Source organism: Balaenoptera acutorostrata, chromosome 5, assembly GCF_949987535.1.
Source record: "Balaenoptera acutorostrata chromosome 5, mBalAcu1.1, whole genome shotgun sequence".
Classification (NCBI taxonomy): Eukaryota; Metazoa; Chordata; class Mammalia; order Artiodactyla; family Balaenopteridae; genus Balaenoptera; species Balaenoptera acutorostrata.
The window spans coordinates 80735582-80749983 of NC_080068.1; the positions used below are offsets into that span (position 1 = coordinate 80735582).

General features: G+C 40.0%; 1 protein-coding gene across 1 annotated transcript in view; it reads right to left on the bottom strand.

Annotated features, from left to right (window-relative positions):
- The window catches only part of NWD2 (NACHT and WD repeat domain containing 2), a 187764-nt gene that overhangs the window by 5929 nt on the left and 167433 nt on the right, over positions 1-14402 (bottom strand). The window contains exons 4-6 of the mRNA XM_007178834.3: positions 10728-10931; positions 8339-8483; positions 2386-2975 (exon numbers count right to left, since the gene is read on the bottom strand). Coding sequence (XP_007178896.2) covers positions 2386-2975; positions 8339-8483; positions 10728-10931 — 939 coding nt within the window. The remainder of the gene's footprint in view (positions 1-2385; positions 2976-8338; positions 8484-10727; positions 10932-14402) is intronic.

A 14402-nucleotide genomic window follows, 5' to 3' on the forward strand; every position in this document is an offset into this window, starting at 1 on the left:
TTCTCATTTGATTTCAGTTCCCCTTGTAGTGTTACTATCTTGCTTCCTTGGAATAATTCTAAAGTTTGAAGATGCATGTACAAAGTAGTGTTCGAAGACAGACAGTCACACACGTGCACATGCACACGTTTATTTTGATGCAACATGTCCCTTAAGTGTAAGCCTGCCATTTCATTGGGTGTTCAATTAAAGAAAGAAAGCATATCCTAACACAAGAAGAAAAACCAGCAGCTGGGCTTGGCAGATTGAGAGATGGTAAAAGGGCCTTCCTAAGGACTTTCCAAGTATTGGGACTGGCCAAAAAGTTCGTTCAGGTTTTTCCATAAGATGTTACAGAAAAGCCCGAATGAACCTTTTGGCCAACCCAGTAAGCTTGATACACCCGATTGTCTCCTGTGACCTTACTTGGGAACTTAATGCCCCAATAAGGTGCAACACAATTGTTCTAGTTCTTGTCCTCAAGATGATCTACCTGAAATTGTGTAGCACATGATAAATCATGAGAATGTTCACAAAGTTAAAGATCTGTTCGTAAGAGACTGACCATGGGAAGAACAATACAAAGATTCTGAAGTAACACCAGGATAATATAAACCATCAGACTTTGATATCAAGTGTAACAGGAGGTTAAAACTGGTACTAGTGTCACCCAGTTTAGACAATAGATACCGCATTCAGATAGAAGCTCCAGCCCATCTTGCAAGACTTGAAAGGGAGTTTTGAAAGTTAGTTTTGCTACCTTTGATGGACTACCCACCTCCAGCCTGAAAAAGAGATTCAAGAGGCCAAGAGAAAAGTGGGAGATGAGGATGCTGTGGGTTGTATCTCTCACCACCCCACTCCCAAAGGGGAGGGCTGAGAGATGCCCACCCCTCACTTCTAGCCTAGGGAAAGGGACTGCAATGGACCACTTTCAGGATGTCCCCTACGGCTTGGGAGACATGGCCATCTGTATCTGATGACATTTGAGGAATATGGAGGTTGAGTGAGTGGGGCTGGCTAGCTGCTCTGATGGAGGAGTGATAGAGAGCTGCCGTATTGGAGCTGGAGTTTCTCAGGGCAAAACAATACCTGAGTGTTTCCCATGTACTATATGTGGGCCACTGGCAAGCGTGAGCTGACGAGGGTTTCTGTCGGTTCTGTTTTCCCAGGTCTAAGGGGGTTTGCTGGGTTGTGGAGAGGCTCTTGGCAGAAAGATACTAGAAATGTGTGTTGCTGGATGCCTAGGAGCTATGGAGGTGACCAGCTAGATAGAAAAACAATGCAGTTCCCTGTGTCACCCTAGGGAACTGTAGGTGAGAGATGCTCAGTGAGGACAAGGTGGGGGATGGGGGAGGGAAAGGACCTTCAGGAAACCATGAAAAGGCCTCAGAAGAAACGGGAGGAAGTGTTAAGCACCCACCAAGACCAGAGTGCCGAACCCAGGTCAGAACAGTACTGGTCATATAAGAATGTTCTGGCCACCTTACCTTTCCTACATCCCCCAAACCACAACCCTACAGGGGTCAGAAGTGCAGTTGGGGTTAGGGACAGAGGGGAAGAAGTGCTGTGTGCTGCAAGAAAAGAGAAGATGGCCATGTCCCTATTTCCCCCTGGAGGTGCCTTGTGTATGGTCGACCTCAGCTCAGGCAGGGAGATGTAGACTGAAGTTTTTTTTTTTTTAATTTATTTATTTTATTTATTTATTTATTTATTTTTTTGGCTGTGCTGGGTCTTCGGTTCGTGCGAGGGCTTTCTCTAGTTGCGGCAAGTGGGGGCCACTCTTCATCGCGGTGCGGGGACCGCTCTTCATCGCGGTGCGCGGGCCTTTCACTATCGCGGCCCCTCCTGCTGCGGGGCACAGGCTCCAGACGCGCAGGCTCAGCAGCTGTGGCTCACGGGCCCAGCCGCTCCGCGGCATGTGGGATCCTCCCAGACCAGGGCTCGAACCCGTGTCTCCTGCATTAGCAGGCAGATTCTCAACCACTGCGCCACCAGGGAAGCCCCTAGACTGAAGTTTTAATTATCATCTTTAACTGGACATAGTAATTGCCGAACTGAGATGGAGTTAATATCCAGAAGCGATTGGAGTGCTTGTCTTTGCTGAGAGTGATGAGAAGAGTTGTGAGATCTGCCCTAGTTTCTATCTAGGTGAGAACTAGCCCCAGAACATGAGTTTGAACAGTAAGAGACAAAACAAAGCTATTCTAGAATTGGACCCCATGAGTCTTCTTCTTTCAGTATAACTGTTATACCAGCAAAAGAGAAACACTGAAGTATCCATTCCTAAAGGACCGATTATAATTCGGATAGTAAACACAGAAAATGGAAGTGAATTTGATCAGTTGATCTTTTCCCCAAAGTAAAAGTTTTTACAAATATACAAGTAAAAGAATAAGCTTTTACCTTCTTTGCTACTTCAGCTAGCAGAAGGGTCTTCCCAGTGCATGGTCCACCGTATATAATAAGAGGGTTGATGTGCCCGGTTTTGCTTGGAAGAATGTATTTATGCACGATGTTTAGAGATTCACATTTGTACTCGTAGAAGGAGGCATACGTTTTACATAATGATGAATGCTGAAGGATTTCATCGTAGAGCGTATCAGTTTCTGTGTCAAAATTCTGTTGTACCGTGGCCTGAATTATGTCAATCATGTCCTCATAAAATTGTTTACCGAGTCCTTCTATGTAATGGTTTTCTATTTCTTGGGAATAGCCTAGTTTCATGTCACAATGAGTAACAGATGTGTACACTCTCAGATTAGATGACGCAACAATGGTAGGAATAAATTCATCCCGGAGTTTTATCAGCTTCTCTTGGGCTTCTGGGTCCCGAATAATCCTTGGTTCTGCTCCAGTTATATCCATGTATTTTCCCATCTCTGGGATTTTCACGAAACGCTCAATGTTAGCAATTTTCCTAATATAGCAAACACATTTCTTCAGGAATGCTGGAGTTTGCTTCCCTAGAGCGAAGTCAAACTCATCCTCTATAGCTGAAAGAAGATACAACAAGGAGTTTATTGTCTAGAACAAAGATGCAACACACCCATGCTCCGAGCACATAACTCTCAAGTCACTAGTTTATTTTGCTTATAGTGTGTAGCAGAGTAGCCTCTAGAATAATCTCTCAATTCCTTAATTTCCTATTTGTCTTTTCCTAAACAGCCTGGAGCCGAGAACAGTGGGTTCTAAATAAAATGATTTAATTTCCTCCTCAACCTGAGGGAGAGGTTGAACATAAGCATAAGAAAGAAAGCATACCAAGCTTATGGTTGACTCTTTTAAGTTCCTGCTTGGCTTCCCTCCCAGACTTCAGGAGTTGTAAGAGTGGAGAGCAGGCACCAACTGGGGCCAGGAGAGAATGAGGAAGAGGCCAAATGATGTATCTAGTCTAGTTCTTCCTTCTCAGTCTCTCCTTACAACGTGGTTTCACCATTTTGTTTGAGATGCATTGTACCCCAGACAGATACGTAGAAACAAAAATATAAAAACGGGTTCAAAATATAATTATGTGCTGATTTTATTTATCCATTATCCGTGTCACTGTTAAATACCATTATATCCATCAGAGCAGGTACAGAAAAATGACTGAGCATGTAGCTTTATTTCTTGTGAGAGAAACCATGTTAGGGCTTACAATACATATGTTTACATAAAAGTAAATAAGCATTCTAAATCATTTGAGGCCCCATAAGAACATTTAAAATTGGATCAGTAGTAATAAAAATATCATTTACGCATGGTTTTAGGGAAGTCAAATAAAAAATAGATAAAATAATTAAACCAATGGAAATGAATTTTAAGGCAAGCAGGCTTTTAAAACGGGCTGCCCTCCCTTCCTCCCCCGCCTTTCTGCTTTTCTTCATCCGGTTGGTCTTAATTGAGCATCTACTATGTTCCAGGAACGCTGCTAGTTTCTTAGGATACAATGGTAAGAGAAAACTGAGAATGTTAAAAAAAAAAACAAAAACCCTTATGAAGCTTACAGTCCAGTGGAGGATGGCAGACACGAATCACAGAGTCCCACAGATAAATGTATTATGATTATTTTTAGGCCCGTGAAGGTGAATAACACGGTGCCATGAGAGCAAACCCACCTGGGGGTCTAACCCACTTGGAGAAGTCAGGGAAGCCTTTCTTAAGGGCGTGACTACTGGGCTGGGGTCTGGTGGAAGCATGGGGGGAGGGGTGGGCCTGGTCGTAACCGAGAACATCTCAATGTGCTGGCCATAACGCCGACATCGAGCAAAACCTAGAACATAGGTGTATTCTCTAGAGTAACTATTAAGGAAGGTGGGAATTTTATTTTAAAATGGTGCCTTTTAGCAGAACTTCTGTGACACTGTTTTTTTCCAGTAATGATAGCAATTGATAAAAACGTGTGACTTAAGTAAAAAAGACACGTGTATAGCCACCAGTGTCGAATGAGCTGTGCCATTCACATCAGTATGTTTTACAAAGGGTTTTATTCCGGCACGTTGGTTCAGGAGGCCAGTTAAAGGAGCTTTTATAGCATATGTCTACTCTTCTTTTTATAGAAGGTTAAGAACTTGTTATAATGTAGACAGGGGAAGATGTAAGAAATCTGGACGTTATGAGCTCCTGCAGAAAGCAGCCTTCGGCCCATCTCTTTTCCAGCCATCTGGGTACGATGCTAGGGGCACACTGGGTTAGCCAGTGCTGTATACCGAGTAACATGAAGAGAAAGGAGGTGATCCACCTGCAGTATCTATATGTAATGGATGATAATTAGAGATATGCACTGTTACCTCTGACTCCCAGAAAACAGACCAACTGTAACCTGACTTTGTTATCACCTCTATGGAAACAGAGTGTCAATCAGGCGTGTTGATCATAAATGCAACATGAAAAGAGATGCAGACAAATCAAGCTGGTAGAGCCCATCCAAGCTTGGCTCAGGGAGATAAAAAGAGGCTGTATGCAAGAATGTCTGGTTGATAAATATACCTGAATAAATGAGTCATGTGAGACAAAATCAACTCTATAGAGTTATTTTTAGAAGCAAAGTGCATCCTCAACATTTTGGGGGACTTTTATTAATAATTCCTGATGTTTATTTGTCAATGAATATTATAAGCTTCCCCCCTCCTTACTAGAATACTGTATTTGTTCTCTGTCTTTGCATTTTCCTTAATATCCTAAAGTTTAACCATCACAGAACCTGATGAAGGTAACACTGGGGAGATTCCCAGCCCTGGCAACTATCATTCATAAGACATTCAGCGCTTTACTATTCCCAAGACCATTCAGTTGTGGCATTCACAGTAGGGCACTGTTTTGGAGTCTAATTTACTTCTTTCTCTTCCTTTCCTGTTATTTAAAAAGGTAAAACTGGAAGTGTTGTGAAAAAATACATTCAAATATAAGTAGTACACATTTCCAGGTTCTATCTGGTATGCTTAAAAATATTAAAGTACTATTGTAGCATAAACCCTGACATTTTTGGGCGGTTTTGTTTGTTTGTTTGTTTGTAGTGTAAGTCTGACTTGAGCTTTGATTGCTGAAGCATCCACTTAAATGATGGCTATCTTGAATAAACTCATTACCAACCACACATACAGAGCCAGGCCACCTCTACTCACTGAGGTTCCTTTGTTTTAGAGATCTTGGTTGATTTCAGTAATCGCTAAAATTTTGGGCCACTTGTTTTTTTCTCTTCCTGTGCTTTAAATTCCCGCTCTTATGTTTTAAATTCACCAAAAAAGAGTGAGCCCAGTAAAAGCAAAACCCGATGTCCGCTCTCTCTCTCTCTCTCTACTTGTGACCTCGCTGTGTGGCCCCAGGTGTGCTGTGTAATTGCCAGCTCCTGTAAGTAATAAGGCTTTATTTTTTCAGTTTCCTGATGGTGATTGCCGAAGGGTATCTTGCAATCATAGTAAGCACAAGGGTTGGTCCAACCACAACATTGGTTATTGATAGGCTGGAGAGACAGGCACAAAACAAATATACTCTGTTCATTTCAAAGAGTTGTCCCTTCTTCAGCAATTTTCATTGTGCAGACATTGTCTTAAAATGAGTTTGGAATGTAAAGTAAATAAAAATTTCATGATCACGCATATCTTTAAGATGTAACCCCAAGTAGAAAATAGTCCTCGTGTAGTAGTTCATACTACATAGTATGAGATTATTAATCTTCATATGGCTATCCATGTGGACCATGTTCTTTAGCGTGGAGAAAATTAAGAGAAAGTGTTTGCCGATGAATATTTGAACACTTGAGCTGTCTGACTCTAAGCGAGAGGATACCCTCCCCTAACTGGTGTCTCTTACATCAAGAATAGGAAAGTTTTGGCTCTTGGTATTTTTTTCCTAATACAGCATGCTTTTAAAAATTGGGTAGTTCTGCCCTTGATTAAGATGAAGAACCAGGGCTCCTAAAATGGGTCAAAAAGATCCCAAAGGAATAAGGATATATGTTAACCTGTATATTCTAAAGATAGTACTTATTCCTGCCAATTTTAGTACTTTTAGGGAGAACTAAAATAAGACCTAATTTTTTGACAACTTCAGGAGAATGAATTTGTCAAAATTCTATATAATTTATCTGGGCTTGCAATACATGTATATCCAAGGAGAATGATATCAAGTGCTTCGGTTTTCACAAACGTTTTGCTACATCATTCACAAAACCAGTCTGAAAATGCAACTACTGTTGCTTTTTCTTCAATAATTCTTTACTATCAACTCTCAAAATAAATGCTACGTAACTGATTACTTTTACCCAGGTGTGTTTGTCCCCTGGAAACTATGACTGTCATATTTCTTCAGATATGTGGTTTCCTGTGCAATTCCTCAAAATAAAGCCTCTTTTCCATGGCTGAGAAAGGCCCACAAGTGAGGCCCTGCTCGGTAGCTGGGGAGACTTTTATCTTAAGGTTAAATTAGATCCTGCCACTCCCTTACTTCCCAACCTCCGATGGCTTCCCATCTTACCCAGGGATGGAAGAAATTGTCACAGGTATGGGAAGTCATTTTGGCTTACACATGGTTTGGCTTGACCTTTATGCTAACTACAACAGCCTGTCTTCTGGCCTGTCAAACATGCACTGTACATCTGATTTAAGCACTAAAATCTGATTTAACCATTTAAAAATCAAAACGGAATAACTGTGGTTCAGGCATTCAAAATGGAGCCGGGTGGCCATTGTGGATGTGCTTTCAGACATGTTCCTGTATCACTGAGAACTTGAATTCTCTGAGCTGTATCAGACTCAAGGATACAAGAATACTGTCGTTCTTAAAACAATATCTGCTAGCATCTGCCTAGGTCTCAAGGTCTCCCCTTGTACCTGTGCAACCACTTCAGACCCCAACCAATCCTTATTTGACAAGCATCCTGACTTCTTGCCAGCTCCAATTATGATTCTTGATAAATGACTCATGTGACTAACTGTAACTTTGTGATTTTTGCCTATATAAGCCACCCCCATTTTGCAGTCAGGTGGAACACAGTTTAAGTACTTCTTAAATCTGTGTCTCTTGGGCTATAATCCTCAAATAAAATTCTTTTCTATTCCTATTATAGATTGTTTATTGATTATTTCTGTTGACAGCAGAATAAAACACAAGGTCCTTATTATGGCCTGTGCCCACCTTCTGACCTCGTCTCTCCTTCTCCAAGCCTGGCTACCTTTACCTTCTTCCTGCTCCTAGAATTTGCTAAGCACATTCCTGTCTCAGGGACCTTGAACGTGGTAATCCCTCTGCCTGGAATTCTCTATTTTAGATATGGCATTGCCGGCTCTGATTCGTTCTGTCATTTGGCTCGAAAGTCATTTCCTTACCGCCTGCCCCATCTAAATCTGGACCCCCACAGCCTTCATCAGTCCCTATTAGCCTGTTACTGTGTTTTGTTTTATTCATAGCACTTATTCTTTCTGAAATGGTATTGTTCATTTGTCTGATTACTTGCCTATCACTTATCCCCGCTGCCCCCCTAAAAAAGTTCCAGAAGAGCAGAGACCTTGCCTTCTTTGTCATTGTTGTAGCCCCAGTGCCTGGCATATAGTATGCACTCAATAAATGTTTGCTGAGTGAGCCAAGTAAGTGAATGAATGAGCAGCTCAACTGAGAAACACTGGCAGAGTCTGGTCTATTATATCCAGCCTCCTCTGTGTTCTTTTAAAGTCACGTTTTTGGAGAATTCCGCAAGTTAAGTAAAGGCTTATCTTTGAATAAAAAGAATACTTGCCTCCCCAGGAGATGGAAACATGTAGAAAAATTAAATTTCATCGGGCAGTAAATGCAACTAAATTTGCAGAACCATAAAAGGGAAGCAGCAAATACATCTATTATTTATCTATTCCTCAGTTTACTGAAGATGCATAAAAATTACCTGAGAACAGGTACCTCTTGGCTTGACTGTGTTTCATTTTCCTCTTTTCATGTAACAGTTTTACAGCAACCTTGAATACCTTCTTGATCTCATCTGATATCTCTTGCCAGGTCTTCTCATTCTCAGCATTGGCAGAGGGCTGCATCTATGGAATTGTAGAAGTGAGATATTGGTCTTAAAATCATCATAGAAAACCCAGTATTTAAGAGCAAGAGAACTATTGTTATTTGAAAGTCTACTAATGCCTTATCATGATAGGTGTCTAACAGACAGAATCTCATTTCCTCTCCCCAGTACCCTGAAAGTGATGGGAACTTGCCCAGGTGACACAACGGTGTGAATCCAAACAGGATTTGTTTGTTGGGATTTCTTAATATACCATGTATTTCCTGCTTGAGTTTTGATACAAATGTCATAACAAAATCATATCTTCACTACCCTCTAAGGAGGAGAGACAGTTAAAGGGGAGGTACTCATGTTACTATTTAATTGTCTTTAGTTGTTTCTTCCTCATTTATTTTTATGATCCTTTAGGAAATAGAATAGGAGTACCTACCAAGAAAGTAACATTTACAGAGTCTTGCTGATAATCTTATTCAAACATTCATTTCCTTAACAACAATTTATGCAGAAATATCATGTGGGGTTTAGAGAATAACTGAAGTTTCCCTAGACGATCATGGAATCAAATGAAGAAGGAACAACTAAAGCCAATTAAATAGTAATATATGTGTAAGTTTTACAACTTTGTAAAACTGATTTCTTGAGGTAGCATGTTTTTTGATATCTACTTTACCAGCTACTACCTTTACTTCTGGCATATTTACCTAAGAGAATGGTTTGGGGTTTACCCCAATATTCATCTCCGTAGTCTTGCAGATAATTACTTTGAAAACTGCATGTGAGGAAGAAGAAGAAAAATCGAGGAATCTGACATGATTTCATTTTGCATGGAGAACATGCTTTATGTTAAATGTCAGAATGACAAAGACACAGGGTTCTTTTTTTTTTTTTACCTTTTTATTTTATATTGGAGTATGGACACAGGGTCCTTAAATGAAGGGCTGTTGCTAACCCAGGGCTCTCCTCCTCTCAGAGCTGCCTCGGTGCTGAATGTATCAAGGAAGTTCTCTTTGGAAGAGGGATGGATAGCTATGCCTTCTTTTAATCTCTAAAATGTCTATGCAATGAATAGTCCCACCCATTTTCTCTACCTCCTTCATTCAGTTTCGGGGGACACATGATTGATACATTTGGGAACCAAGTTGGAGAAGAGACAATGCTAATGTTTCCATCATATTCATGCATGACTCAACCTCACTGCAAGATTCTACATAAGGCACAAGGATATAAATTAACAATGTATGAAATGTTAAAGGAACATACTGAATTTAAAAACTAGAGACTATAAAAAACAGCTAGGCAGATTTTTAAAAGACCACCCCCCCAAAAAAAAAATCTTTCACAGATTAAAAATATAACTGTTGAACTTGAAAACTCAAGCATGAACAGAGTGGACACAGCTGAAGAAGAAAATTGATGAACTGGAAGAAAGATCTAAAATAATTTTCTGGACAGCAGCAAAGAAAGATAAGGAAATTGACAATGTAAAAGACAATTAAGAGACATGGAGGATACAGGTACAAATTATTATATATAGAATGGATAAACAACAAGGTCCTACTGTAAAGCACAGGGAAATATATTCAATATCTTGTGATGAACCATAATGGAAAAGAAAATGAAAAAGAATGTATGTATATGTGTAACTGAATCACTTTGCTGTCCAGCAGAAATTAACGCATTGTAAATCAACTATACTTCAATAAAATTAAAAAAATTAAAAAGTAAAAATTAAACAAATTTAAAAAAGAGACGTGGAGGATAGACTGAGGCAATCTATTGTACATCTAATTAAAGAGCACAAAGGAAAGAACAGAAGGAATAGAAGAGGGACATTATTTGATGAGATGATGGCTGAGAATTTTCCAAAACTGATAGAATGCATGAATTCGCAAATGTAGGAAGCACAACATATACCAATCAGAATATTTATAGATACATTATAGCGAAATGAGAAAAATACAAATATTTTCAGATAAACAGAATGTATCACTAATAGACCTCCATTAATGGAACTTCTAAGAGATATACTTCAGGAAGAAGGAAAAGACCTCAGCAGGAAAGTCAGAGATGCCAGAAAAGAAAGGTGGATCAAAAATTGGAAGATTTGTTAGCTCTGGATTTAGTTGTTTAAAGGAAATTTAGGGTCCAGGGTAGAATAATTTTCTGTCTACTGTGCCTTTTCTGTGGAGAAGACCACCCCTGGGTGACATAAACTGTTTAAAGTCATGGAGAGAGACATACTTCGGAGAGAAAGGTAACTTACTGCATTTTTATTGCTTTTCAGCATTTCCGACTTGGATCTGAGGTAATAAGCTGCTGGCACCGAGTTCTCATCCCGACAATACCACTCTTCCAGTAACTTGGTCTCCAGCTTCGCCTCTACGGCAGCATCCAAAATCATTTCAAACTCTGACGCTTCAACTTCTCCAGGGATTCGGATGTTCCCATATTTTTCACCTAATAGTCCCTGTGTGTCACCGAGAAAGTTCAGTTTAGTGTATCACCAAGAAAGTCTATTTCAGTATTCATATCATATGGCCACTCAATAAATATTAATAAATAGATAACAAGATACTTTTTTCCATCCATTGTCTCTTTTAATCACAGTGGATACGTTTTCACATGGATTATTTCATAAGTAAAATTGGACCATTTATATCATAGTATAATAAATTCACATACTGAGATTGCATATCATATTAGACAAATCAAAAATACAGAATTTTGTAGCAAAGAAATTTTCCCAAAGTTTACGTAACCTAACAAAGGTTGTCTATTTTGAGATTTTTGTTTGTTTGTTTGTAACAAAGAAAAATGACATGCTGGACTCTATGAAATATCCAACATGTAAACTCACAAACAAAAAAAAATTGCTTTGTGTAGAGTTTATAGTCTGATTCTAAGCCCCAGATTTACACAGCTACAAATGAAAGAAGTATGAGACCGCTGAATGTGATGTCACTATAAATCACATAAAGTTTCCACTGGTAACTGGAAAAAATTCAAAATATAAACAAGGTATCATTTTCTCCCTATTGAACTGGCAAAGGAAAACACATGCTCAGTGTCATGTGGACATGTGAGAAAATACCTCTATACAGCTGATGGTTGTGTAAATCGATCCAATATTTCTTTGAAGGGCAGTCTAGCGATATGTACTAAAAGACTTAACATACGTGAGTTTTGGCAATTTTTCTTCTGGAAATCTGTCCTTAGAAAATAATTAAGGATGTACAAAACGACTTATCATATTTATGCTGAACCTGTTTGAACAGAGAACGGTTAAACCTAAGTGTCCAGCAAGTGGGAACATTTAAATACATTTATATATATTGTGGTACCTCTATTCAAAGGATGTGTCAAATTATGTTTTAGAACTGTATTGATGTAGAAGGATGTTTATAATATACTGATAAGTGAAAAGGTAAGTTACAAAACAGTACGTATAAGAAGAATCCAATGTTGTACATATATCATATATATATGAGAGAGATCATATATATTTGTAGACATAAACATAACACATACAGATTTTATAAGAATACACAGCAAGGTTACTCATGGCTATCTTTCGGTGGATGGTTTTGAATTTACTTTGGTTGTTTTATGAATTTATTGCTTTTTTATTAAAACTTTTTTGCAATACATATGTATTATTTCGTAGTGAGATAAACAACAGGTATTTAAAATTTTTAAACCCGACGATGCTGTCTATCCTCATTTGTGGAGCAACATTTTCAAGGCTCCTCTAAGTGTTTGCTTAAGCCCATGGTTCTAAAAATGTAGTCCTCAGACCAGCAGCATCTGTGTTACCTGGGAATCTGTTAGGCTTGCAAGTTCTCAGGCCCATCCCCAGACCGTCTGAATCGGAAACTCTGGTGATAGGGCTGAGAAATCTGTGTTTTAGTAAGCCCTCCTGGTGCCTGAACCACTGACTTAAGCTGACAAAAATATTAGCTTATATAGCACCTGGTATTTCAATTAATCCTCAATGTCTTATCTAGTAGAAACAAGGAAGGAACATACAGAACCCTAACAAAGATCTATACTATCCAAGGCAAGTTGGTCTGCTTTATAGTATCCATGGGAAGATTTCTATTTAACTTGTGGGCGTCTTCATCCTTTCCTCCTGTTGACTAGCACCTTTACCATAAACTTCCAGCCTTGTGTATCTGTTGGAAGGAGAATTGTGGTTTGGCTTCCTTGGGGGCATTTCTTACTACCTCTGCAACCCACAGTGTTCTTTTCATCTCACACAGTCAGGTGAGGGAATAAAAGTCCTGGGTAGACCTGTTTCCAAAATAAATTCGTGACCTAAACTCTACTATGAGATGGTAAGCCCCATGAGGGCAGAGGCCAGAGCTGTTTATTCCTAGCACATAGAAAATATTAAAAAACGTATTTGTTGAAAAAATGAATGAACCAAGACAGAGAAAGAAATCCTTAGTGTTTGTACTATTCTTATTTGAAACTTCTTTTATTCAAAGATAATATTTCAGATCTCAGCAGGTAGAGTAACAATTTGGGAAAGTACCAGTTTTGTCAGCAACCTTCACTTCAGACCTAAACACCAATTAAGAGCACCTTTATTTTATTTTTATTTTTTAAACATTTATTTATTTATTTACTGGCTGCGTTGGGTCTTCGTTGCTGCGCGGGCTTTCTTTCTAGTTGCGGCGAGCGGGGCCTACTCTTTGTTGCAGTGCACAGGCTTCTCACTGCGGTGGCTTCTCTTGTTGCGGAGCACGGGCTCTAGGCACACGGGCTTCAGTAGTTGTGGCGCATGGGCTCAGTAGTTGTGGCTCACGGGTTCTAGAGCACAGGCTCAGTAGTTGTGGCTCACGAGCTTAGTTGCTCCGTGGCATGTGGGATCTTCCCGGACCAGGGCTCAAAGCCATGCCCCCTGCATTGGCAGGCGGATTCTCAACCACTGCACCACCACGGCAGTCCTAGAGCACTTTTATTTTAATCTGCATTTGTTTTGGGCTATTCTTGACAACAGGTTGTATGCAACAAAAATACTATTATTTAGAGTTGTTTTTCACTTAACAATTCCTTTTCTAAAATCTCTCGTGTTAAACTTGGGTAAATGAGCAGACATGACCTCTTACTCTACCACAGATACAGAGGGAGATGATCTTTTTAAGGGTAGCCAGCTTGGTGACTATCCTATTCATCTTGGCTAATTCTGGATAAGGATAGTCAGCACCCTCAGTCAGAAATATCTCTCATGGGGACTTCCCTGGTGGCGCAGTGGTTAAGAATCCGCCTGCCAGTGCAGGGAACTCGGGTTCAATCCCTGGTCCAGGAAGACCCCACATGCCACGGAGCAACTAAGCCCATGTGCCACAACTACTGAGCCCGTGTGCCATAACTACTGAAGCCTGTGCACTCTAGGGCCTGTGCTCCACAACAAGAGAAGCCACCGCAACGAGAAGCCCGTGCACTGCAACAAAGAGTAGCCCCCGCTCACCGCAGCTAGAGAAAGCCCGCGTGCAGGAATGAAGACCCAACGCAACCAAAAAATAAAATTAAAAAATAAAATAAAATAAAATAAAAATTAAAAAGAAAAAATCTGTCATGAAGAGTGAGGTTTTAGTACTGGGAAGAATTATCCAGCAAACCTACCTGGGCAGGGAAGGGACTAAGTAGACTTCTAAGCAGTAGAAGTTGGACTTTTTGGAGGAATCCCCAAAGGCAAACGGTGGAGTTTGGCCACTGGGTGAAGGACTTGGTGGACAGGCAGAACATTGAATATGGGATTTAGTAATTGACAATTCTTCATCTAGCAGCCAATGAAGCCCAGGAATATGATGGACCCAGCAACCAAGATCCAGGGCAATACCAGCTGGATTTCAGGCATGAAGTGGGAAAGAGTGACTAGTGAAAGAAGGTCATGTCCCAGGGAAGGACCATCATCTCTGTATTAGCAATTTAC